General features: G+C 45.3%; 1 protein-coding gene across 1 annotated transcript in view; it reads right to left on the bottom strand.

Annotated features, from left to right (window-relative positions):
* Nucleotides 1-8,233: 8,233 nt before the first annotated feature.
* The window catches only part of LOC311116780 (uncharacterized protein), a gene marked incomplete at both ends in the record, with an annotated part of 46,281 nt that continues 30,565 nt past the window's right edge, over nucleotides 8,234-23,949 (bottom strand). The window contains 4 exons of the mRNA XM_084191819.1: nucleotides 8,234-9,451; nucleotides 19,003-19,905; nucleotides 20,605-20,898; nucleotides 21,787-21,914. Of these exons, the coding sequence (XP_084047945.1) occupies nucleotides 8,234-9,451; nucleotides 19,003-19,905; nucleotides 20,605-20,898; nucleotides 21,787-21,914 (2,543 nt within the window). The remainder of the gene's footprint in view (nucleotides 9,452-19,002; nucleotides 19,906-20,604; nucleotides 20,899-21,786; nucleotides 21,915-23,949) is intronic.

The following is a 23,949-nucleotide window of genomic DNA, read 5'->3' as shown; positions in this document are numbered from 1 at the left end:
CGAGCGCCGATCGCCACCGCAGTGAGGGACCGGTGTACGCACCGGGAGATCGAGTCTGGCTCTCGACTCGAAACCTGCCCCTCCGCCTGCCCTGCCGGAAGCTGGGTCGGCGGTTTGTGGGGCCCTTCAAAGTCCTGAGAAGATTGAACGAGGTGTGTTACAGGTTACAACTGCCTATTGAGTACAAAAATATTAACCCCTCGTTCCATGTGTCTCTTCTCAGGCCGGTGGTAGCTGGCCCACTCCAGGAAGATGAGATAGGAGAGACCCCTCCGCCCCCTTTGGACATCGAGGGGGCCCCGGCGTACAGGGTCCGGACCATCTTGGACTCGAGGCGCCGGATGAGTGGTCTCCAGTATCTCGTGGAGTGGGAGGGGTACGGTCCGGAGGAACGGTGCTGGGTGCCTAGGAGGGACATCCTCGATCCATCCCTCCTGACTGAGTTCCACCGTGGGCATCCCACGCGCCCGGGTCCGCGTCCTCCTGGCCGTCCCCGAGGCCGGGGTCAAGGGGGGGGTACTGTCACGGTTTCGGCCGAGACTGCTCCTCCTCCTGGTTCGGGCAGGCTTCGGCGTTCGCCGTCCCCGGAGTACTAGCTGCCACCGTTGTATGTTTCGTGGTGTGATTGCTTTGGTCTGTCTTGTACACCTGTGTCTGTTTGTGTGCTGATTACGTGTCCTATAAGTTCCCTGTTTTGTATTGGTTAGATTGTGTGTTGTTGGCTGCCTGTCATTCTGAGCTGCATGTTTTGCGCTCTGTTTGTTTTGTTTAATGTTTACGCATGTTCGCGTAGTTCCTTCGCCTCTGTTTGTTTTCGAGGTCGTGTATTGTATTGTTGCACTTTGGACTAGTAAAGTCTGTTTGGACGAAGCCTCTGTGTCCTGCGCCTGACTCCTCCACCACATCCACATCGGTTCTTCTGACAACCATGGAGAGACTTCAACTACTACAACTCAATTTATTGAACATTATTAAATTGTCCAATAAAGTCACATTTGTAGTGGAATATTTTCTTGTCTTAATTTCTATGGTAACTGTATGCACTGTCTTTGAACCTGCAGAGCCCTCTCCATGGCTCCATAGGCCAAGCTACAGCTGCAAGAGCAAATCAAAGGCTTGTTATTTGTATGTTTTTTAACCTTTATTTAACTAGGCAAGTCAGTTAAGAACAATTCTTATTTACAATGACGGCCTACACCGGCCAAACCCAGACGACGCTGGGCCAATTGTGTGCCGCCCTATGGGACTCCCAATCACGGCTGGTTGTGATACAGCCTGGAATCGAACCGGGGGTCTGTAGTGACGCCTCAAGCACTGAGATGCAGTGCCTTAGACCGCTGCGCCACTCGGGAGCCCTAACTGGGGTTACTTGGCATTTCATCCCAAATCTCTCTTTTAAATGCAACTCACATCTAATCACGGATATTTTTGTCACGGAGTGTGCGATTTCTGTTGCTGATTAATGTATGAAAATGTATGCACTCACTAACTGTAAGTCACTCTGGATAAGAGCGTCTGCTAAATTACTAAAAATGTAAAATATATATATATACAGTGGGGAGAACAAGTATTTGATACACTGCCAATTTTGCAGGTTTTCCTACTTACAAAGCATGTAGAGGTCTGTCATTTTTATCATAGGTACACTTCAACTGTGAGAGACGGAATCTAAAACAAAAATCCAGAAAATCACATTGTATGATTTTTAAGTAATTCATTTGCATTTTATTGCATGACATAAGTATTTGATACATCAGAAAAGCAGAACTTAATATTTGGTACAGAAACCTTTGTTTGCAATTACAGAGATCATACGTTTCCTGTAGGTCTTGACCAGGTTTGCACACACTGCAGCAGGGATTTTGGCCCACTCCTCCATACACACCTTCTCCAGATCCTTCAGGTTTCGGGGCTGTCGCTGGGCAATACGGACTTTCAGCTCCCTCCAAAGATTTTCTATTGGGTTCAGGTCTGGAGACTGGCTAGGCCACTCCAGGACCTTGAGATGCTTCTTACGGAGCCACTCCTTAGTTGCCCTGGCTGTGTGTTTTGGGTCGTTGTCATGCTGGAAGACCCAGCCACGACCCATCTTCAATGCTCTTACTGAGGGAAGGAGGTTGTTGGCCAAGATCTCGCGATACATGGCCCCATCCATCCTCCCCTCAATACGTTGCAGTCGTCCTGTCCCCTTTGCAGAAAAGCATCCTCAAAGAATGATGTTTCCACCTCCATGCTTCACGGTTGGGATGGTATTCCTGGGGTTGTACTCATCCTTCTTCTTCCTCCAAACACGGCGAGTGGAGTTTAGACCAAAAAGCTCTATTTTTGTCTCATCAGACCACATGACCTTCTCTCATTCCTCCTCTGGATCATCCAGATGGTCATTGGCAAACTTCAGATGGGCCTGGACATGCGCTGGCTTAAGCAGGGGGACCTTGCGTGCGCTGCAGGATTTTTATCCATGACGGCATAGTGTGTTAGTAATGGTTTTCTTTGAGACTGTGGTCCCAGCTCTCTTCAGGTCATTGACCAGGTCCTGCCGTGTAGTTCTGGGCTGATCCCTCACCTTCCTCATGATCATTGATGCCCCACGAGGTGAGATCTTGCATGGAGCCCCAGAACGAGGGTGATTGATCGTCATCTTGAACTTATTCCATTTTCTAATAATTGCGCCAACAGTTGTTGCCTTCTCACCAAGCTGCTTGCCTATTGTCCTGTAGCCCATCCCAGCCTTGTGCAGGTCTACAATTTTATCCCTGATGTCCTTACACAGCTCTCTGGTCTTGGCCATTGTGGAGAGGTTGGAGTCTGTTTGATTGAGTGTGTGGACAGGTGTCTTTTATACAGGTAACGAGTTCAAACAGGTGCAGTTAATACAGGTAATGAGTGGAGAACAGGAGGGCTTCTTAAAGAAAAACTAACAGGTCTGTGAGAGCCGGAATTCTTACTGGTTGGTAGGTGATCAAATACTTACGTCATGCAATAAAATGCAAATGAATTACTTAAAAATCATACAATGTGATTTTCTGGATTTTTGTTTTAGATTCCGTCTCTCACAGTTGAAGTGTACCTATGATAAGAATTACAGACCTCTACATGCTTTGTAAGTAGGAAAATCTGCAAAATTGGCACTGTATCAAATACTTGTTCTCCCCACTGTATATATATACAGTACCAGTCAAAATTTTGGATACACCTAGTCATTCAAGAGTCTTTCTTTATACATTGTAGAATAATTGTGAAGACATCAAACTATGAAATAACACATATGGAATCATGTAATAACCTAAAAAGTGTTAAACAAATACAAAATATATTTTATATTTGAGATTCTTCAAAGTAGCCACCTTTTGCCTTGATGACAGCTTTGCACACTCTTGGCATTCTCTCAACCAGCTTCATGAGGTAGTCACCTGGAATGCATTTCAATTAACAGGTGTGCCTTGTTAAAAGTTAATTTGTGGAATAAGTTCACTAGAGTTAACTGCACCTCAGATTGCAGCCCAAGTAAATGCTTCACAGAGTTCAAGTAACAGACACATCTCAACATCAACTGTTCAGAGGAGACTGTGTGAATCAGGCCTTCATGGTCGAATTGCTGCAAAAAAACCACTACTAAAGGACACCAATAAGAAGAAGAGACTTGCTTGGGCCAAGAAACACAAGCAATGGACATTAGACCGGTGGAAATTTGTCCTTTGGTCTGACGAGTCCAAATTTGAGATTTTTGGTTCCAACCTCGGTGTCTTTGTGAGACGCAGAGTAGGTGAACGGATTATCTCCACATGTGTGGTTCCCACCGTAAAGCATGGAGGAGGAGGTGTGATGGTATGGGGGTGCTTTGCTGGTGACACTGTCTGTGATTTATTTAGAATTCAAGGCACATTTAACCATCATAGCTACCACAGCATTCTGCAGCGATACGCCATCGCATCTGGTTTGCACTTAGTGGGACTATAATTTATTTTTCAACAGGTTAATGACCCATCACACCTCCAGGCTGTGTAAGGGCTATTTGACCAAGAAGGAGAGTGATGGAGTGCTGCATCAGATGACCTGGCCTCTACAGTCACCCGACTTCAACCCAATTGAGATGGTTTGGGATGAGTTGGACAGCAGAGTGAAGGAATAGCAGCCAACAAGTGCTCAGCATATGTGGGAACTGCTTCAAGACTGTTGGAAAAGCATTCCAGGTGAAGCTGGTTGAGAGAATGCCAAGCGTGTGCAAAGCCGTTATCAAGGCAAAGGGTGGCAACTTTAAAGAATCTGAAATATAAAATATATGTTGATTTGTTTAACACTTTTTTGGTTACAACATGATTCCATATGTGTTATTTCATAGTTTTGATGTCTTCACTATTATGGTACAATGTAGAAAATAGTAAAAATAAAGAAAAACCCTTGAATGAATAGGTATGTCCAAACTTTTGACTGGTACGGTATATATATATATATATATATATATATATATATATATATATATATATATAGATAGAGAGAGAGAGAGAGAGAGAGAGAGAGAGAGAGAGAGAGAGAGAGAGAGAGAGAGAGAGAGAGAGAGAGAGAGAGGGGACAGATCTGGGCTGTGTTGTTGGGTTCTGGGGACTGTGTTACTGCAATAGCTGACCATTGATTAAAGATAATTATTAAGAGAGGCAAACAATGCCTTCTGGATGTGTTTGGATTTAGAACACGAAGGAGTACATACAGCTGTGATAAAGGATGTTTGAGATATTCCAAGGTATGCAGCTACTAGATGTCAGCATTGCATCATTAGTTCATAGTCATATATTCTACATGGGACATTAGTGTTCCTTTACCAGACGTTAACTTTCCACTGAAATAGGCACTAAATATTTCACTAGAACATTCTAAGCAGGGAGTCAGCCCTACAGTGTGGATTTCAAACGAGGCCAAGAGACAAAACTCCTCAACGAAGGATGTTATCTTCCCTTCCTGCCTTCACTGCAGAGTAAAATATTAATGGGTGAGGCTTAAAACCCATTCCCATCAGGGTGAATCAATGTGAAGAAGTGAGAGAGGCCGAGCAACTTGAGTCTCTACACATGCTGTATCATTCTGAACTTGGACGAAGGGCTTCGCTCTGCGAGACACAGGGGGCGAGAGAGTAAATTACAGCTCGCATCTTCTAGCTTCCATCAACATTGATTTGCCGGGGTCTAAGAACTCAGCCTCTCACAGCCTGTCTTACTAACCCAGAGCCTCTAATTATAACACTAAGGCTGCTTCCATTCAACTTGTTCACAGCCCCTCTTTGTTTACAGCAGCACTCTCTGAGGTCCAATGGAGAGGAAGACTGTGGAGAGGAATATACACTAAGTGTATAAAACATTAAGAACACCTGCTCTTTCCATGACATAAACTGACCAGGTGAATCCAGGTGAAAGCTAGGATACCTTATTGATGTCACTTGTTAAATCCACTTCAATCAGTGTAGATGAAGGGGAGGAGACAGGTTAAAGAAGGATGTTTAAGACTTGAGACAACTGAGACGTGGATTGTGTGTGTGTGCCATTCAGAAGGTGAATGGGCAAGACAAAATATTTAAGTGCCTTTTAATCTGGACCCTTTCCTTCTAAAATTAGCCACCGAAATTGTCGCAACCCCTATTACTAGCCTGTTCAACCTCTCTTTCGTAACGTCTGAGATCCCCATAGATTGGAAAGCTGCCGCGGTCATCCCCCTCTTCAAAGGGGGTGACACTCTAGATCCAAACTGTAATAGACCTATATCCATCCTGCCCTGCCTTTCAAAAGTATTTGAAAGCCAAGTTAACAAACAGATCACCGACCATTTCGAATCACACCGTACCTTCTCCGCTATGCAATCCGGTTTCCGAGCTGGTCATGGGTGCACCTCAGCCACGCTCAAGGTCCTAAACGATATTATATAACCGCGATCGATAAAAGACAGTACTGCGCAGCCGTCTTCATCGACCTGGCCAAGGCTTTCGACTCTGTCAACCACTGCATTCTTATTGGCAGACTAAATAGCCTTGGTTTCTCTAATGACTGCCTCGCCTGGTTCACCAACTACTTCTCAGATAGAGTTCAATGTGTCAAATCGGAGGGCCTGTTGTCTGGACCTCTGGCCGTCTCTATGGGGGTGCCACAGGGTTCAATTCTCGGGCCGACTCTATTCTCTGTGTATATCAATGATGTCGCTCTTGCTGCTGGTGACGCTCGGATCCACCTCTATGCGGACGACACCATTTTGTATACATCTGGCTCTTCATTGGACACTGAGTTTCCAAACGAGCTTCAACGCCATACAACACTCCTTCCGTAGCCTCCAACTGCTCTTAAACACTAGTAAAACTAAATGCATGCTCTTCAACCGAACGCTGCTTGCACCCGCCCACCCGACTAGAATCACTACTCTCGGGGGGTCTGACCTAGAGTATGTGGACAACTACAAATACCTAGGTGTCTGGTTAGACTGTAAACTCTCCTTCCAGACTCACATTAAGCATCTCCAATCCAAAGTTAAATCTAGAATTGGCTTCCTATTTCGCAACAAAGCCTCCTTCACTCATGCTGCCAAACATGCCCTCGTAAAACTGACTATCCTACCGATCCTTGACTTCGGCGATGTCATTTACAAAATAGCCTCCAACACTCTACTCAGCAAATTGGATGTAGTCTATCACAGTGCCATCCGTTTTGTCACCAAAGCCCCATATACTACCCACCATTGTGACCTGTACGCTCTTGTTGGCTGGCCCTCACTACATATTCGTCGCCAAACCCACTGGCTCCAGGTCATCTATAAATCACTGCTAGGCAAATCCCAGTCTTATCTTAGCTCACTGGTCACCATAGCAACACCCACCCGTAGTCTGCGCTCCAGCAGGTATATCTCACTGGTCATCCCCAAAGCCAACACCTCCTTTGGCCGCCATTCCTTCCAATTCTCTGCTGCCAATGACTGGAACGAACTGCAAAAATCTCTGAAGCTGGAGACTCTTATCTCCCTCACTAACATAAGCGTCAGTTGTCAGAGCAGCTTACCGATCACTGCACCTGTACACAGCCTTTCTGAAATTAGCCCACCCAGCTACCTCATCCCCATATTGTTATTTATTTTGCTCATTTGCACCCCGGTATCTCTATTTGCACATCATCTTTTGCACATCTATCATTCCAGTGTTAATACGAAATTGTAACTATTTTGCACTATGGCCTATTTATTGCCTTACCTCCATAACTTACTACATTCGCACACACTGTATATATATTTTCTGTTGTATTTTTTGACTTTATGTTTTGTTTACCCCATATGTAACTCTGTGTTGTTGTTTTTATCGCACTGCTTTGCTTTATCTTGGCCAGGTCGCAGTTGTAAATGAGAACTTGTTCTCAACTGGCTTACCTGGTTAAATAAAGGTTAAATAAAAATAAATAGAGTATGGTAGTAGGTGCCAGGCGCACCAGTTTGTGTCAAGAACTGCAACACTGCTGTATTTTTCACACTCAACAGTTTCCCGTGTGTATCAAGAATGGTCCACCATCCAAAGGACATCCAGCCAACTTCACACAACTGAGGGAAGCATTGGAGTCAACATGGGCCAGCATCCCTGTGGAACGCTTTCGAACCCTTGTAGAGTCCATGCCCCGACGAATTGAGGCTGTTCTGAGGGCAAAAGGGGGGGTACAACTCAATATTAGGAAGATGTTCCTAATGTTTGGTATAATCAGTGTATAGAGAGAGAGAAAGCGAGGGAGAGAGAGCAAGGGAGAGAGAGCAAGAGAGAGAGAGAGAGCAAGAGAGAGAGAGAGAGAGAGAGAGCAAGAGCGAGAGAGACGGGAAGAGAGCGAGAGCACAAGGGAGAGAGAGCAAGAGAGAGAGAGAGAGCGAGAGCGAGAGAGAGAGAGAGAGAGAGAGAGAGAGAGAGAGAGAGAGAGAGAGAAAGAGAGAGAAGAGAGAGAGAGAGAGAGAGAGAGAGAGAGAGAGAGAGAGAGAGAGAGAGAGACAGACAGACAGACAGACAGACAGACAGACAGACAGACAGACAGACAGACAGACAGACAAAGAGCATCTGCAACATCATTAATTAAATTGAGCGTGGGTCCTCAGCTCCCCTCCTATGGATTAGCAGCATGTTATGGATGATATGTAACACTGGTTTAGATGAGTAATGGATTATATGATTACACAGTAGGATTAGATAAAGGCTAATAATGGTGACGATAATAGAGAATAGGGAAGATACCTGAAGGGTTGAGGCCAAAGCCCCAGTTGGGCACAACGACACCAAAGGTGGTCTTCTCTGTCTTCTCTGTCTTCTCTGTGGTCAATGGGGTTTTGTCCTCCTTAGATTTAGGGATCATCCCTCCCAACGGCTTCCACCCTTTTCCCACCACGAACGATTCTGAAACGGCTAACCTGGACTCTGCCTCATGGTCCCTGCCCTTCAGAACGGACACCGCTGTGGTCAGCTGAGTCGAAGCTGCAGATGTTTGTGATCCATCTCTGGTCAAAGATGTGGTACTAGCTGTCTTCTCTCTCTCTACTGGAACCCATGCAATGGAGATGGGTGGCTCCTTGGTAGAATCACTGGAGTCTGTACTCTGGGTGTCTGCTGTGGAGGTTTTGATGGTTGTCAGGGGCTCCATAGGGGCTGCAGGTCTGGAGCTGACCCCAGGTGTGGTGGCTTCATTTGGTCTTCGTTGTCTCTCAGTCACCCTGGCTGTGTTCAGGCTCTGCTTTCTGATCACAGGGGGGAAGCCAACTTTCTTACTGGAGGTGGTTGGAAGGAGTTTCTCAGTGGTGTGTCGGACATAGACAATCTCTCCCCTGGCCTCCTCAGCGGTTTCCCCTAGGCCCTGGCTGGTGCCAGCAGCAGAGGCAGCAGTAGGTGAGGTGGTGGGCTGGTCCCCTAGCTGCCACTTAGAGATAGTGGTGTGTTCCGCCACAGTCTGGTTCTGGCTCTGGGTCTGGGTGGGTTTCAATCCAGACAGAGAAGGCTTTGTACTTCTGTTGGCACCGCTGGCTGGGTTCGTGTCACCGTTCGATACAAAGCCACCTGGAAAGTCGTTCCCTGCTCTCCCGCTTCCCTCCGCCTCTGTCTCTTTGTCCTCTCTCTCCAGGATGGATCGAGGGATGCTGCGGTCCTCATCCTGATCTCTCCCCTCACCAGAGTAGCTCTCTGTGTTGGTAGACAGGGTCATGACCTCTAGGGGCCCCGCTTTGGCCTCCACAGGCTCCCAGGTGGAATCCTTCCCCACATAGGCCAAATGTCCCTGTCCCGGGTCCTCCAGCTTGGAGCCCTTCATGGCCTTGAGGGCCCATTTCAGCTGACTGCCTGGGGATGGTGCCGGGGACCCTTGGGATGAAGCCAACCCACCCCTGGTGCCCTGGAGGGGGCCTCCAGATCCATTCACAGCCTCCACGGTCTTGCTACTCCCATCGGGCCCCACTGCTGTGAATCCTGCAGAGGGACAACACTCATTCATTAACATAGCATGGGAGGGAAATTGTTTTAATGATTGTAATTAAATGCGTGTTGAATTAGCAATCATAAAACACTGCCTCCAGTGCAGCAGTCATTGTATTTAATGAATTTAAATCGATCGTTTTATTATGTATGCCTTTTTATTTTATTTATCCATTCTGATACTGTATCTATACCCAGATGTAAGACATATTTTACAGGGTTTAATATGCAAATAGGAATGGAGTGTAAGTAAGACTTTAAATGGTGATTGGTTGTTGTGTTGCTCCGCAGGAAGGCTGGTTATTTATTTGTATGCTGGAGGCGAACCCTCATTTACGGCAACAATTGTATTTATGTATTTTTTGCTAAATCTGCTAAAATATTTATTCATTTGTATTCCCATCGTCATTCCAATAATGGTGCAGCTGTTTGTATTCCAGTACAAAGCACAGTAGCAGACCCACACTGTGTATCAGACCCAGCACACACAAAGGAAAAGGATCTTGTAAGGCAATTTCCATTCTCTGTCCCTTTTCTCATTCCATAGAAACTCTCCTAGACCCCACACCAAGCTACAGTCAACCAATACCTGGGCTAAAACTGACCAAGTGTAAACACATTAAAAACTATTTTTTTAAACACCATCCATCATTGACTTACGGTACTAAACTACTGCATATCTACACCATTGCTTACTCAGATTAAGTGCACCGCTATGCTCCTTCTAGCACAGGCTGGTGGTACCTTAATTGGGGAGGACAGGCTCATTGTGATTGCTGGAACGGAATTAATGGAATAGTATCAAACATGTAGTTTCCATGAGTTTGATACCATTTAATTCACTCCATCCCAGCCATTATTATGAGCCGTCCTTCTCTCACCAGCCTCATGTGCTTCTAGGTAATGTACTAAACCATACTGTATCTACACAATTAATAATTCAGACTAGATGTGTGGGTTGGTTTTTAGCAGTGAATCTTCTCATAGTATTACCATATTAGGCTGCTAGAGTTCCCCGGCCCACTGCTTCTAAGCCTACTGTAGCTCAACACAGCAAAGCTCAGCTAACTCTCTGGTGTGCAAAGAACCACAGCAGTGCCTCTGGCTGTATTACATAATACAACACTAATTACTGTGGGGAGAAACATAGACAAATACTGTATGTCCACAAATGAAATATTAAATCAATACTAAATTATTGAGGGATCTACATGTTGCCATCACCCCCTATGTGCTATGTGAGCACGGGTTCATTTACATAAGAGCTGTAGATGGTGTAATTGTCCAATTAATAATGTGAATAGCTAATTAACCACTTTTCCTTCACATAGTGATGAGATATTGAGTGATTAAATTAATTAATCAAGTCTAATGATCTATTCCAATGGCTGATATTAAAAATATGAATATTTCATGCTAAGCCTAGTATTTCGATGGGCATATTTCACTGCTATTGTTGTGATTTTTGGCTTAAAGTCAACACATAAAAATCCTGCAAAACAAACGTTGTCATACTGTGATAAACTGCCCACAAATGACTAAATCAAGGCAAGTCAATGATGTGCTCCATTGTGTGTTTTCAGTGACAGCGGTGCTGTAAATCAGCTGTATATCTGTCTCTTTCTGGGGTAAACAAGCAGAGTCGAACCCTCCAGTTACACATCATAATGGGATAGGAGTTGAAGCCTTCCCCAGGACACAGTGTACTCGTGCAGACTCAGCACTTTTGTTGTAAGATACGGCATCTAACAAACACACACACACTCACACGCGCTAACACACACACACACACATTCTCAGCACTATACTGTTGTAAGATATGCCGTCTAATAAAGACGACTGGGAAAAGTTATTGTGTGGTGTGTGAATCATGTCTATCTGGAGTGTCAGTGTAGGAGCGTGATGTTTTATCACAAAGATTTATTCCCACGATGCTTTGCTAAGACTGTGTGGGGAAATGGGGAAACATGCCTTTCTTTGATCGATGTGTCAAGATTCACAAGCAATGTTTTTCCTGACACTTTGCTCGAGACGTGCTTCTTCACGGTTCTCCACCATAGCTTCCTGCCAATCATAAAAATTAAAATGGCAGCATTGATAATGTAGATTACCAAGTGCAAGCAACAGCCTGCGGCACTCGATAACATAGTTTATATCTGTCGAGTGATGCCACTTTAAGAGGAAACATTAATTCAACAACTTCCTGTAAAAAAAGCCCCTTCCTGATGCATCCTCCTCTCTCCTCCTCTCTTCTTTTTCATCCTTCGTGTTTTCCATCCGCTCATCATCGCCATGGTGATAATGACCGCCTACGCTCACCCAGGGCCGTCGTAATTGGGGGAGACGTGAATGGCGGAGAGCAAGGCGAGGAGCACCTAGTCAGCCTGCATTAATTGGAAAGAGGCTGAGAATAATGTACGCAGATTAAAGCTAGATTTTCACCCAGCATAAAACATTAATGCCTTGAGTTTGGAGTTTCGGTTTCAGGGAGGATAGCAACAGTATTTGTATCTAATGAAGCCCGGGCCATAGAAGGAGCCCTTCCGTCATTGAACCGATTGAAACACCTCTGTGCGAGACTTTAGCTTTTCCTCTCTATTCTCCAGTTAGCTCTGGTGGCTGTGTATAGCTGTGTAAGTGGTGGCCGTAAGATGAAACATTGTCCCTCCTTCGAACAGGAGAGGAATCCCAGGACTTGATTGTGGTTTGAAGTCGCAGGACTTTCATGCGGAGAATAGCCCAATAAGGTGACCTTTAAGACTCACACGCTTAGCTCAGCTCTGTGGAGAATTACATGGGGTTTGGATGCTAGCTCAAAATCCTTGAGCCACAGACACAGAAGTAGACATGAACACACATACACACGCACTCATGTAGACATAATACACAGAGACACACACGCACGCATGCTCACACACAGTCACTGATGCACACACACACAAACGCACACACACACAGATCAAATTAGTTCTATATATTCACACCGCTGAGCCAAACACATCGCTGCAGCACTGACTCTGGCTTTCTGAGTTTTTGCTTTGGCCGGCCTCGCTCTCTGCTTTCATTTCCCTCTTTGCACTGCGTTTCTCACTTCTGCTGGAAGCTGGCTTAGTGATGGCTCTGGACCTAAGATGAAAGATGGCGCCGACGGAGAAGGTCGACATCTTACGAGCTCCAACCCGACTTTGCTATTTAGTGACTTTTTTTTTATCTTGACTTTTTTGTACAGAAAGTTCATACTATTATTACATATGACCGCCAAGCACTTTTGGAAATCAGATCAACAGTTACTAACCTAGCTTTTGACTTCAACTCCTACTTCAACTCCAACTCAGCTGTTCCCTTGTTCACACCGGACCTTATTCCTTTGTTTCATGAGCTACCAAAACACCACAGGCGAAGAGAAAACTGACCGACACTCCCCTCCGTCTTATTGGCAAATGTCCAATCACTCGAGAATAAGATGGATGAGCTCAGACCACGACTCTATCCTCTTGTTTCCTGTTTACAAACAAAAGTTCAAACAGGAAGTACCAGTGCTTCCTGTTTTCAAACAAAAGCTCAAACAGGAAGTGGTCCGATGAAGCAGACGTGAGGCTATAAGACTGTTTTGCTAGTACAGACTGAGATATGTTCCAGGATTCATCCGGTAGCATTGAGAAGTTTACCACATCAGTCACAGGCTTCATCAATAAGTGCATAAATAATGTCGTTCCCACAGTGACCATATGAACGAATCCAAACCAAAAACCCTGTTGTTTTGGATGACCGTGTCAGATCGCTCTCCGTGGCCAATGTGAGTAACACTTTTAAAGAGGTTAACACTCGCAAGACCACCGGGCTTCACAGACATTTTCAATCTCTTCATTCCCAGTGTGTAATCCCAACATGTTTCAAGCTGACAACCACTGTTACCCAGAAATCCAAGATAACCTGCCTAAATTGCTTTGATTTATTTAACCCTTATATTACCAAGTAAGTTGACTGAGAACACATTCTCATTTACAGCAACGACCTGGGGAATAGTTACAGGGGAGAGGAATGAGCCAATTGGAAGCTAGGGATGATTAGGTGGCCATGATGGTATGAGGAATTTAGCCTGGACACTGGGGTCAACACCCCTAATCTTACCATAAGTGCCATGGGATCTTTAGTGATCAGAGAGAGTCAGGACACCCGTTTAACGTCCCAGCCGAAAGACAGCACCCTACACAGGGCAATGTCCCCAATTACTGCTTTAGGGCATTGGGATCTTTTTTTTTTACCAAAGGAAAGAGTGCCCCCTACTGGCCCACAAACACTACTTCCAGCAACATCTGGTCTCCCATCCAGGACCAATCCTGCTTAGCTTCAGAGGCACGCCAGCAGTGGGATGCAGGGTGGTATGCTGCTGGCATAATTACTATCGTCAGCATTTACATCTGTAATTATGAAGCGCTTTGAAAGGCTGGTCATAACACACATCAACACCATCATTCAAGACACCCTGGACCCACTCCAATTTGCATACCGCCCGACAGATCCACAGATAACGGAAACTCAATTGCATTTCTCACTGTTCTCTCCCATCTGGACAAAAGGGGAAATAACTATGTCAGAATGCTGTTCATAGACTAAAACACCATCATCCCCTCCAAGCGCATCACCAAGCTCAGGACCTTTGGACTGAACACTTCCCTCTGCAACTGGATCCTGGACTTCCTGATGGGCCAGCCCCAGGTGGTGAGGGTAGGCAACAACACCTCCGCCACGCTGACCCTCAACCTGGGGGCCCCTCAGGGGTGTGTGCTTAGTCCCCGCCTGTAATCCCTGTTCACCCACGACTGCATGGCCAAGCATGACTGCAACACCATCATAAAGTTTGCTGAAGACACAATGGTGGTAGGCCTGAACACCAACTGCGATGAGACAGCCTACTACAGGGAGGAGGTCAGAGACCTGGCAGTGTGGTGCCAGCACATCAACCTCTCCCTCAGCATCAGCAAGACCAAGGAGCTGGTTGTGGACTACAGGGGAGAGCACGCCCCAATCCAGATCGACGGGGCTGTAGTGGAGCGGGTCGAGAGTTCCTTGGCGTCCACATCACTAAGATCCACACACACCCGCACAGTTGTGGAGGGCCAGACAGAGCTTCTTCCCCCTCAGGAGCCTGAAAAGATTTGGCATGGGCCCTGAAATCCTCAAAAGGTTCTACAGCTGCACCATTGCGGGGATCATGACTGGCTGCATCACAACTTGGTATGGCATCTGCATCGCCCTCGGTCGCAAAGTGCTACATAGGGTGGTGCGGACGGCCCAGTACATCACTGGGGCAGAGCTCTCTTCCATCCAGGACTTCTTTACCAGAAGAAGGCCCGAAAAGTTGCCAAAGACTTCAGCCACCCAAGCCATAGACTGTTCACTCTGCTACCGCCCGGCAAACGGCACTGGAGCATCGGTTCTCGGACCAACAGGCAGCTTCTACCCCCAAGCCATAAAGCTGCTAAATAACCAATCAAATGGTTACCCAGACTATCTGCATTGACAATATACACACTCTTAGAAAAAAAGGTGCTACACTATGCAGTGCATTCGGAAAAGTATTCAGTATTGACTTTTTCCGCATTTTCTTACCTTACAGCCTTATTCTAAAATAGATTAAATTGTTTTTTCCCCCCCTCAATCTACACACAATAACCCATAATGACAAAGCAAAAATAGGTTTTTAGAAATGTTTGCTAATTTCAACAACAAAAAAAACTGAAATATCACATTTACATAAGTATTCAGAACCTTTACTCAGTACTTTGTTGAAGCACCTTTGACAGCGATTACAGCCTCGAGTCTTCTTGGATATGACGCTACACGCTTGGCACACCTATATTTGGGGAATTTCTCCCATTCTTCTCTGCAGATCCTCTCAGGCTCTGTCAGGTTGGATGGGGAGCGTTGCTGCACAGCTATTTTCAGGTCTCTCCAGAGATGTGCGATCGGGTTCAAGTCCGGGCTCTGGCTGGGCCACTCGACATTCAGAGACTTGTCCTGAAGCCACTCCTGCGTTGTCTTGGCTGTGTGCTTAGGGTCATTGTCCTGTTGGAAGGTGAACCTTTGCCCCAGTCTGAGGTCCTGAGCGCTCTTGAGCAGGTTTTCATCAAGGATCTCTGTACTTTGTTCTCCCAGTCCCTGCCGCTTCACTGTAGGGATGGTGCCAGGTTTCCTCCAGACGTGACGCTTGTCAGTCCGGCCAAAGAGTTCAATCTTGGATTCATCAGACCAGATAATCTTGTTTCTCTGGTCTGAGAGTCCTTTAGGTGCCTTTTGGCAAACTCCAAGCAGGCTGTCATGTGCCTTTTACTGAGAAGTGGTTTCTATCTGGTCACTCTACCATAAAGGCCTGGTTGGTGGAATGCTGCAGAGATGAACTCTGGAGCTCTGTTAGAGTGACCATCGGGTTTTGGTCACCTCCCTGACCAAGGCCCTTCTCCCCCGATTGCTCAGTTTGGCCGGGTGGCCAGCTCTAGGAAGAGTCTTGGTGGTTCCAAACTTCTTCCATTTAAGAATGATGGAGGCTACTGTGTTCTTGGGGACCTTCAATGCTGCAGAAATGTTTTGGTACCCTTCCCCAGATCTGTGCCTCGACACAATCCTGTCTCAGAGCTCTACGGACAATTCCTTCGACCTTATAGCTTGGTTTTTGCTCTGACATGCGTTGTCAACTGTGGTACCTTATATAGACAGGTGTGTGCCTTTCCAAATCATGGCCAAACAATTACATTTACCACAGGTTGTAGAAACATCTCAAGGATGATCATTGGAAACAGGATGTACCTGAGCTCAATTTCGAGTCTCATAGCAAAGGTTCTGAATACTTATGTAAATAAGGTATTTCAAAAAAACAAAAAAATATTGCAATAAAAACATTTTTTTTAAAGGTTTTCGCTTTGTCATTATGGGGTATTGAAAAATTATTTAATACATTTTAGAATTAAAATTATTTAATACATTTTAGAATAAGGATGTAATGTAACAAAATATGGATAAAGGGAAAGGGTCTGAATACTTTCTGAATGCAATACAAACATATGTGGACAAATTAGTGGATTTGTTTATTTCAGCCACACCGGTTGCTGACAGGTGTATAACACCGAGAACACAGCCATGCAATCTCCATAGACAAACATTGGCAGTAGAATGGCCTTACTGAAGAGCTCAGTGACTTTCAAAGTGGCACCATCATATGATGCCACCTTTCCAACAGGTCAGTTCTTGACATTTCTGCCCTGCTATAGCTTCCCCAGTAAACTGTAAGTGCTGTTATTGTGAAATGGAAACGTCTAGGAGCAACAACGGCTCAGCCGCGAAGTGGTAGTCCAAACAAGCTCACAGAATGGGACCGCCGAGTGCTGAAGCACGTAGCGCATTAAAACAGTCTGTCCTCGGTTGCAACACTCACTACCAAGTTCCAAACTGCCTCTGGAAGCAATGTCAGCACGATAACTGTTCGTCGGGAGCTTCAGGAAATAGGTTTACATGGCTGAGCAGCCGCACACTAGCCTAAGATAACCATGCACAATGTCAAGCGTCGGCTGGAGTGGTGTAAAGCTCGCCGAGAATGGACTCTGGAGCAGTGGAAACGCATTCTCTGGAGTGATGAATCACGCGTCACCATCTGGCAGTCTGATGGACTAATCTGGGTTTGGCAGATACCAGGAGAATGATACCTGCCCCAATGCATAGTGCTTACTGTAAAGTTTGGTGGAGGAGGAAAAATGGTCTGGGGCTGTTTTTCATAGTTCGGGCTAGGCCCCTTAGTTCCAGTGAAGGGAAATCTTAACACTACAGCATACAATAACATTCTAGATGATTCTGTGCTTCCAACTTTGTGGCAACCGTTTGGGGAAGGCCCTTTCCTGTTTCAGCATGACAATGCCCCCGTGCACAAAGCGAAGTCCATACAGAAATGGTTTGTCGAGATTGGTGTGGAAGAACTGGATTGTGGCTGAATGGAAACAAGTCCCTGCAGCAATGTTCCAACATCTAGTGGAAAGCCTTCCCAGATTAGTGGAGGCTGTTATAGCCGCGAAGGGGGGACCAACTCCATATTAATGTCCATGGAATGAAATGTTCGACAAGCAGGTGTCCACATACTTTTGGTCATGTAGTGTATCTAGAACCTAAAAGGGTTCTTCGGTTGTCCCCATAGGAGAACCCTTTAAAGAACCCTTTTTGGTTCCAGGTAGAACCCTTTTGAGTTCCATGTAGAACCCTTCCCACAGAGGGTTCTACATGGAATCCAAAAGAGTTCTACCTGGAACCAAAAGGGTTCTCCTATGGGGACAACTGAAAAACCCTTTTGGAACCATTTTTCTAAGTGTGTATCTTGCACTGACTCTATGCACACTCACAAGACTATATATACATTCACTTACACACACTACACTGACACTCTCACACAAACCCACACGTATACACACCTACACATACATAACACACACACACATACACACACACACACACACACACACGTACACAGACTTTCACACTCATCATATGCTGATGCTACTCTGTTCTTTATTTTACTCGTATTATTTTCTATCCTGATGCCTAGTCACTTTACCCTGCCTTTATGTACATATCTACCTCAAATACTTCTTACCCCTGCACATCGACTCAGTACTGGTACTCACTCTATATAGCCATGTTATTTTTACTCATTATTGTTATTCGTTATCCACTGTGTATTTATTCCTCTTGTCACTATTTATATTTTTTATTTATATTCTTTATCTTTAACTCTTTGTTGGCAAAGTAAGCATTTCACTGTTAGTCTACAACTGTTGTTTATGAAGCATGTGACAAATAACATTGATTTGAATTGATTTTGATTTGGTACTGGTACTCCCTGTTTATAGCTTCATTCTTGTGTATTTTATTCCTTGTGTTACTATTTTTATTTTTCTTATTTTTTAACTCTGCATCGTTGGGAAGGACTCGTAAGTAAGCATATGTGACAAATACAAATGTATTTGATTTGATTTGAATAGACACCCAAAGTGCATATACATTTAACATAATTTCTCCTTAGGAAAACCAAAGAAGGAAAGTGATGAGTGGTGTTCTGATACTGTGGAAATTATACCATTTGCGACACAGAGATACCAGAGGAAGGCTGTAATGCCAAATGTAATGTTTATTTTCTTCTACTCTACGTCCATTTCCCTCCATAGAGTGGCTGAATGTTTCTCCCATAAATATTGTCCAGAGACAGTGTTTAATAGTCTGAAACAAACCTTCACTTTATTTACCGCGGAAGCAATAAAGGACCTGAGCTGGCATCCACAGAAACCAACCTTTTCAATTTACTACCTTCGTAAACAGCGCATTTTCAATTTAACACAAGCCATTGATTTGGAAGAAACACTGAGGTGGAGCAAATAGGAACGCAAAAAGAAAACAACTTTTAGAGAGAAAAGGTAATGAACGACACTAAAAGAAGACACAATGTACTCAGCCAACCCACATAGCCTCTCTGATGGATGGATTGTGACTCAGCCAGTGGGTCTTACCATTAGACGATGATCCTTGAGGGTTGGTTAGGAACGTGCTTGGACCTTTCCTCCCAGGCTGGGTGAGTGTGTAGTGGATCACAGGACCCAATGGGACTAAAGTGACCACCTCTCTATCCTGCTCAGACAGACCCTCCTCAGTGCTGGTGAGCCCATTGGTGGATGTCTTGAACAAGGAGCCTCCGCTCCGATGCTCTATGATAGTGTTGTCTGTGCTTCCTTTGCTGCCCAGCTTAGGCTTCCCTTCGGTGGGTGTGACCATAGCCGACCCCGGGGTTGTCTGGTCCTCCTCTACTCCTCTACCCTCGGGCAGTGAGGCAGGTGTGGCTGGGAGAGGGGCCTCCGTGCCGTCCTCCACAGAGCCTGTCCAATACCTGAAGGGCTTCATCAGGTTGTTGACGAAGCTGTGGAGAACGCTATTGGCTGTCTGGGCCTGGAGCGTTGGAGAGGCCTGGGAGGACAGAGGGGAGTTGGACGACATGAAACGCCACTCCTCGTCCCCCTCACCCTCACCCTCCACCTCCTCCTGTGCAGAACCTCCGTGGGTCTCCAGACTCTCCAGGACAGACAGATCCAAGGTGCTGGTCTTGGGGCTGGAGGATGGGTCCTGAGGGGCTCCAGTCTTGGATTGGCCCTTGGTCTCCTGGTTCTCCTCTCCCCAGCCCTGGGTACTCTCCCCTGGCCGGAGGTGGATCACCACGTGCTCCTCAGAGATCTCGGAGGACTCGTTGCCTCCAGCGATGGAGCTGATGCCCTCCTTGTCCAGGTCCACCGTGCCAGTCCAGGTGGAGGGCTGGGGGTAGGGGACAGAGCGCTGGGGCTCAGTGTCTGAGGAGTTGGCCTCTGGGTCTCTGTATTGGAGGAACCCCATTGGCTGGGCTGCCTGGAATCCTGCTTCACGTTCTGGAATTATATGAAGACTATTAGCATTCCTATTTGCTTTCCTGGCAATAAGGCATGGCTTTTAAATATTAATCTTTACAATAAGCTGCCATTTTTTCAATAAGCTGTGAATCATCCATATTCTTAGATGTTGATGACCTCTGTTTTTGGTTTTGCTTTAATTAAGAAAGCATACATATTATATTAAGAGATGTTTTTACACTCTCCTTGGGTGACTTTACTTAAGGGCAAAGTCTAAGATAAGACTTAATTACGTCTGTATCAATTTAGTGCCTGTCAATCATTCTCCATGACACTCTGAGGAGCTAATGCAGTCTAATGCAGATCACACTCTGCACAAACACAATCAAATCCGAAGCACACAGCACACTGGAGCCTACAGTCATTCCAAAGTGAACTTGAAACTAAGTTAGACAAATCTCCAGCGGTCCAAAAACATTATAAACACTTTAGAATGACACTGCAAGGACATGGAGGCTGCAGCCAGTGTACATAACTATGTTGGGTCTCTCTAAGTCTGTATTGAGAGCTTGGAAATGCTGATATTGGGCTATAGCTGGTTGCTACAGTAGAAGACCAAAATGTCACCGAATCCCCTCTGTGATAATTCATTAATTCATGCATGAGACAAACAACCTGCACTAATTAACGGAAATTAAACAGTAAGGTTGCCATGGCGATGGCGACCCCGGCCGTTACCTCGGTAGCAGTATGCGTCGAAGCGGGTGGTGGTGTCTGGGAAACCGGTGCGGTTGGGGTTGTGGTAGACAGTGCGCACCCCCGGATCATCCCCGCCACAGTTGCGTCGGGGAAGGTTTATGGGGTAGCGCACGCTGCCATCGGCCAGCCAGCCCGGATCACACTGGTCCAAGCCAGTCTGCCAGGCTTGGTAGAGCTGCCCTGCCGTGGCCAGCTGGGCTCCCAGAGAGTGGCAGTGGGTAGAGGCTGTGGCCAGGCTCAGCTTCTCTGGTACAGATGAGTGGAACACCTCACCTGGGAGAGGGGGATGGAGATGGAGAGATCGGTGGTATAATGAGTGTATAGTGTGAGGGGAAGGAGAGATAGGTATGGGAGGTGAAGTGGTATGGAGTAACGGGGGAGGATAGGGGGATATGATGAGAATGAAGTAGGAGATGGATAGAGTGGTGTGAAATGTAATATAAGAAGTGTCAACAGACAAGATTGAACAGGAGGTCAGCGAAGCAATGACCCATGAGTCATGCAGAGTCATTTCACAGAAGAATACACAGAACCATAGAACCCAACAATGAACATCCATCCTATCCAGCTAGATAGTGTAATTCTTGACACCTTGCAAATTACTGGGGTGTCAAGAATTACACTTCTCATAAAATTACCTCATCTACTTCCTGTAGAACTATTAACTGACAGGTCTGGCTCTGCACAGTAACAAATTACCCAGATGTATTTTAAAGGCACCTGGTGTGAATATGACTCCATCCTCCTGTAGCAGCTTCCCTGATCCTGGCCACGGCAGTATAACTCACCACCCAGCTACAGCTTAAATAAGTGGTTCCCAACCAGGGGTACTTGGACCCCTGGGTGTACTTGGCCTATCCACAGGGGGTACTTGAGAAGACTCATGAGGCCATAGGCCTACTGGTAAAATGCACATGAGGGTACTTCAGAGGTACTCCGGGCAGAGCTAAATTCAGTTGGTGGTACAGTAACCAAAAAAGGTTGGAAACCACTGGCTTAAATGATAGTGACCCATTTAAAGTTGAAACAGTAGGACAGCAGGTTGCCTGGGACGTGGATATCTTTCTCTGCCTAACAGGAGCATTAAGCCTAAGTCAGGCTGATCCAGCATCGTAGCTCCTGCATGACTAAAATCTGATTGACGCCTCCCTCCTACTGTACCTTGCAGTTGCTTGGCAAAACAGTAGACATCAAACAGCTCGTCAGGGGCCCGATTGCCGTAGTTGCGCACTCCAGGTGAATCCTCCCTGTCGCCATAGCAACCCGGCCTGGGTGACTGGATAGGGTACCTGTGGAGAGCGAGAGAGGGAGGGGAGAGGGACGAGGGGAGACAAATCATTTATTTGATTTATATCCGGGTTCCAACTGTGCAATTACTCTAAAGCAGTGGTCACTAACCTTTTTTGAGTCGAGATCACATTCTGAGTCAAAATGCAAGCCGAGATCTACCTTAAAAAAACGTTTCTACATGACTTAAAAAACATAAGCCTATGCACAAAACAGTACTGTAATAATGAGGTTAGTGCAGTAGGCTATAGGCCCAAAACATTATCACCACATATTGGTTTTTCTTGAATTGTTATTCTTGTTGTTCTTCCTGTTGTTCTTCTCAGACCATAAAAAAAATAAAAAATAATAATAATAATATATATATATATATATAATCACACCGGTAATAGATCAGTTGTTGTATTACTTGTGAGGCACAGCTGAGTGAGCATACATTTTAATAATTTGTGACTTGTTTCAGGAAACTAGACGTATGTCGCAAGTCACTACTTCACAGGAGAGGCATTTGAATGTAAACATACATTTTTTATCAAAATGCGTTTTTTTGGCAGAAATGCTTTCTGGAATATGTGAACTTTCATGTGCCTTAATAACAAACTTGTATTCCATCCATAAATACAAATAAAATTGTTAAATTACGAGCCTAGTTGGTTTAGCCATGGAAAAAGACAGGAACCTTCCCACTAGCCATATTTGGCTGAGATAATAGATGGGCTGGACATGCCGGGAGATGAGCTTGGATTGGTCTGCCATGTAGCATGCTTCTGTCTGTAACGTGAGCTGTTCAATATGTGTTGATAGTCCTTTCTACCGCGCCGTTTTTGAAAGATATAACATTAGCCATCGAGAACTACAAAAGTTTTGCTACTTTTCTCACCAACATTGATGCCCTGAATTTAGCAGACGCTATCGACAGATCAGTTGGAAAAAGTGATGGGCTACTTTCTGCACACGCCACGGTCAGTGTGAACCAGAGTGACTTGACACAACGCTGGCCAAACAAGATGTAGCTACAAACAAAACGGAGTTAAATGGTTCCAGTCTGCCGTGAAACGTTCATCCATGTATACGGGTAAGAGTCTAGTTAGATTTTCAGATATACATTTCTAATTTTGTCAGAAAGTTGTTTTTATTTAAGTTAAAGCGTACTGTTTGTTAGCTAGCGAACGTTAGCTTGCTGGCTCGCTAGCTAACAATACGTGTATGATCTGTGTCAGAAATCAGAAACCATTTGCATTGCTAGTTATAGCCTAATGTTAGCTAGCTAACATTGAACCTAGTTTGTTAGCTTTAGTGTGTCGGGTAAGTGTCATCTAATAATTATAAAATATTTATACAATATTTTTATCTGGGCACTTTCTGTTTTTGATATTGCTACTATGCAAGTAACCATTTCAGTGTACCGTTTACACCTTCTGTATCCTGTGCATGTGACAAATAAAGTCTGATTTTATTTGATATTGCGTGTGTTTACCACATGGCCTTAAAGAGATGGGTGGGGTCTTGTTACGGTGACCATATTACCGCCACAGCGGCGGTCACGAGTCATGAAGACAGTCAAATTCCACGTGACCATTTAGTCACGGTAATTAGGCTTCTCCCAGCTCTGATTGTGAATGAGAGACTGATAAAGTGTGTACAGCCTGCGCAAAAAACAAAGCAGAGCTCATGCCTTTCAAGCAACTTTTTTCAAATCATCATTAGAGTCGCATCATGCAGCCTTACAATGTATTAAAAATCAAAACAAATAGCCCAACGTTTGTAGAACAACTAAATTACACGAATAACTCTAAATTAAGCATATAGGAGTATCTATTTCTTTGTTAGATATGGGTGGTCCTCTGTAGCTCAATTGGTAGAGCATGGCGCTTGTAACGCCAGGGTAGTGGGTTCGATCCCCGGGACCACCCATACGTAAAAATGTATGCACACATGACTGTAAGTCGCTTTGGATAAAAGCGTCTGCTAAATGGCATATTATTATTATGTGCGCACTCCCTCAAATCGTTTGGAGAAAATATCCTTTCTATTTTA

Source organism: Coregonus lavaretus (genome assembly GCF_964263955.1).
Source record: "Coregonus lavaretus genome assembly, contig: HAP1_SCAFFOLD_1318, whole genome shotgun sequence".
Lineage (NCBI taxonomy): Eukaryota > Metazoa > Chordata > Actinopteri > Salmoniformes > Salmonidae > Coregonus > Coregonus lavaretus.
This window is presented reverse-complemented; position numbering and strand designations above follow the sequence as displayed.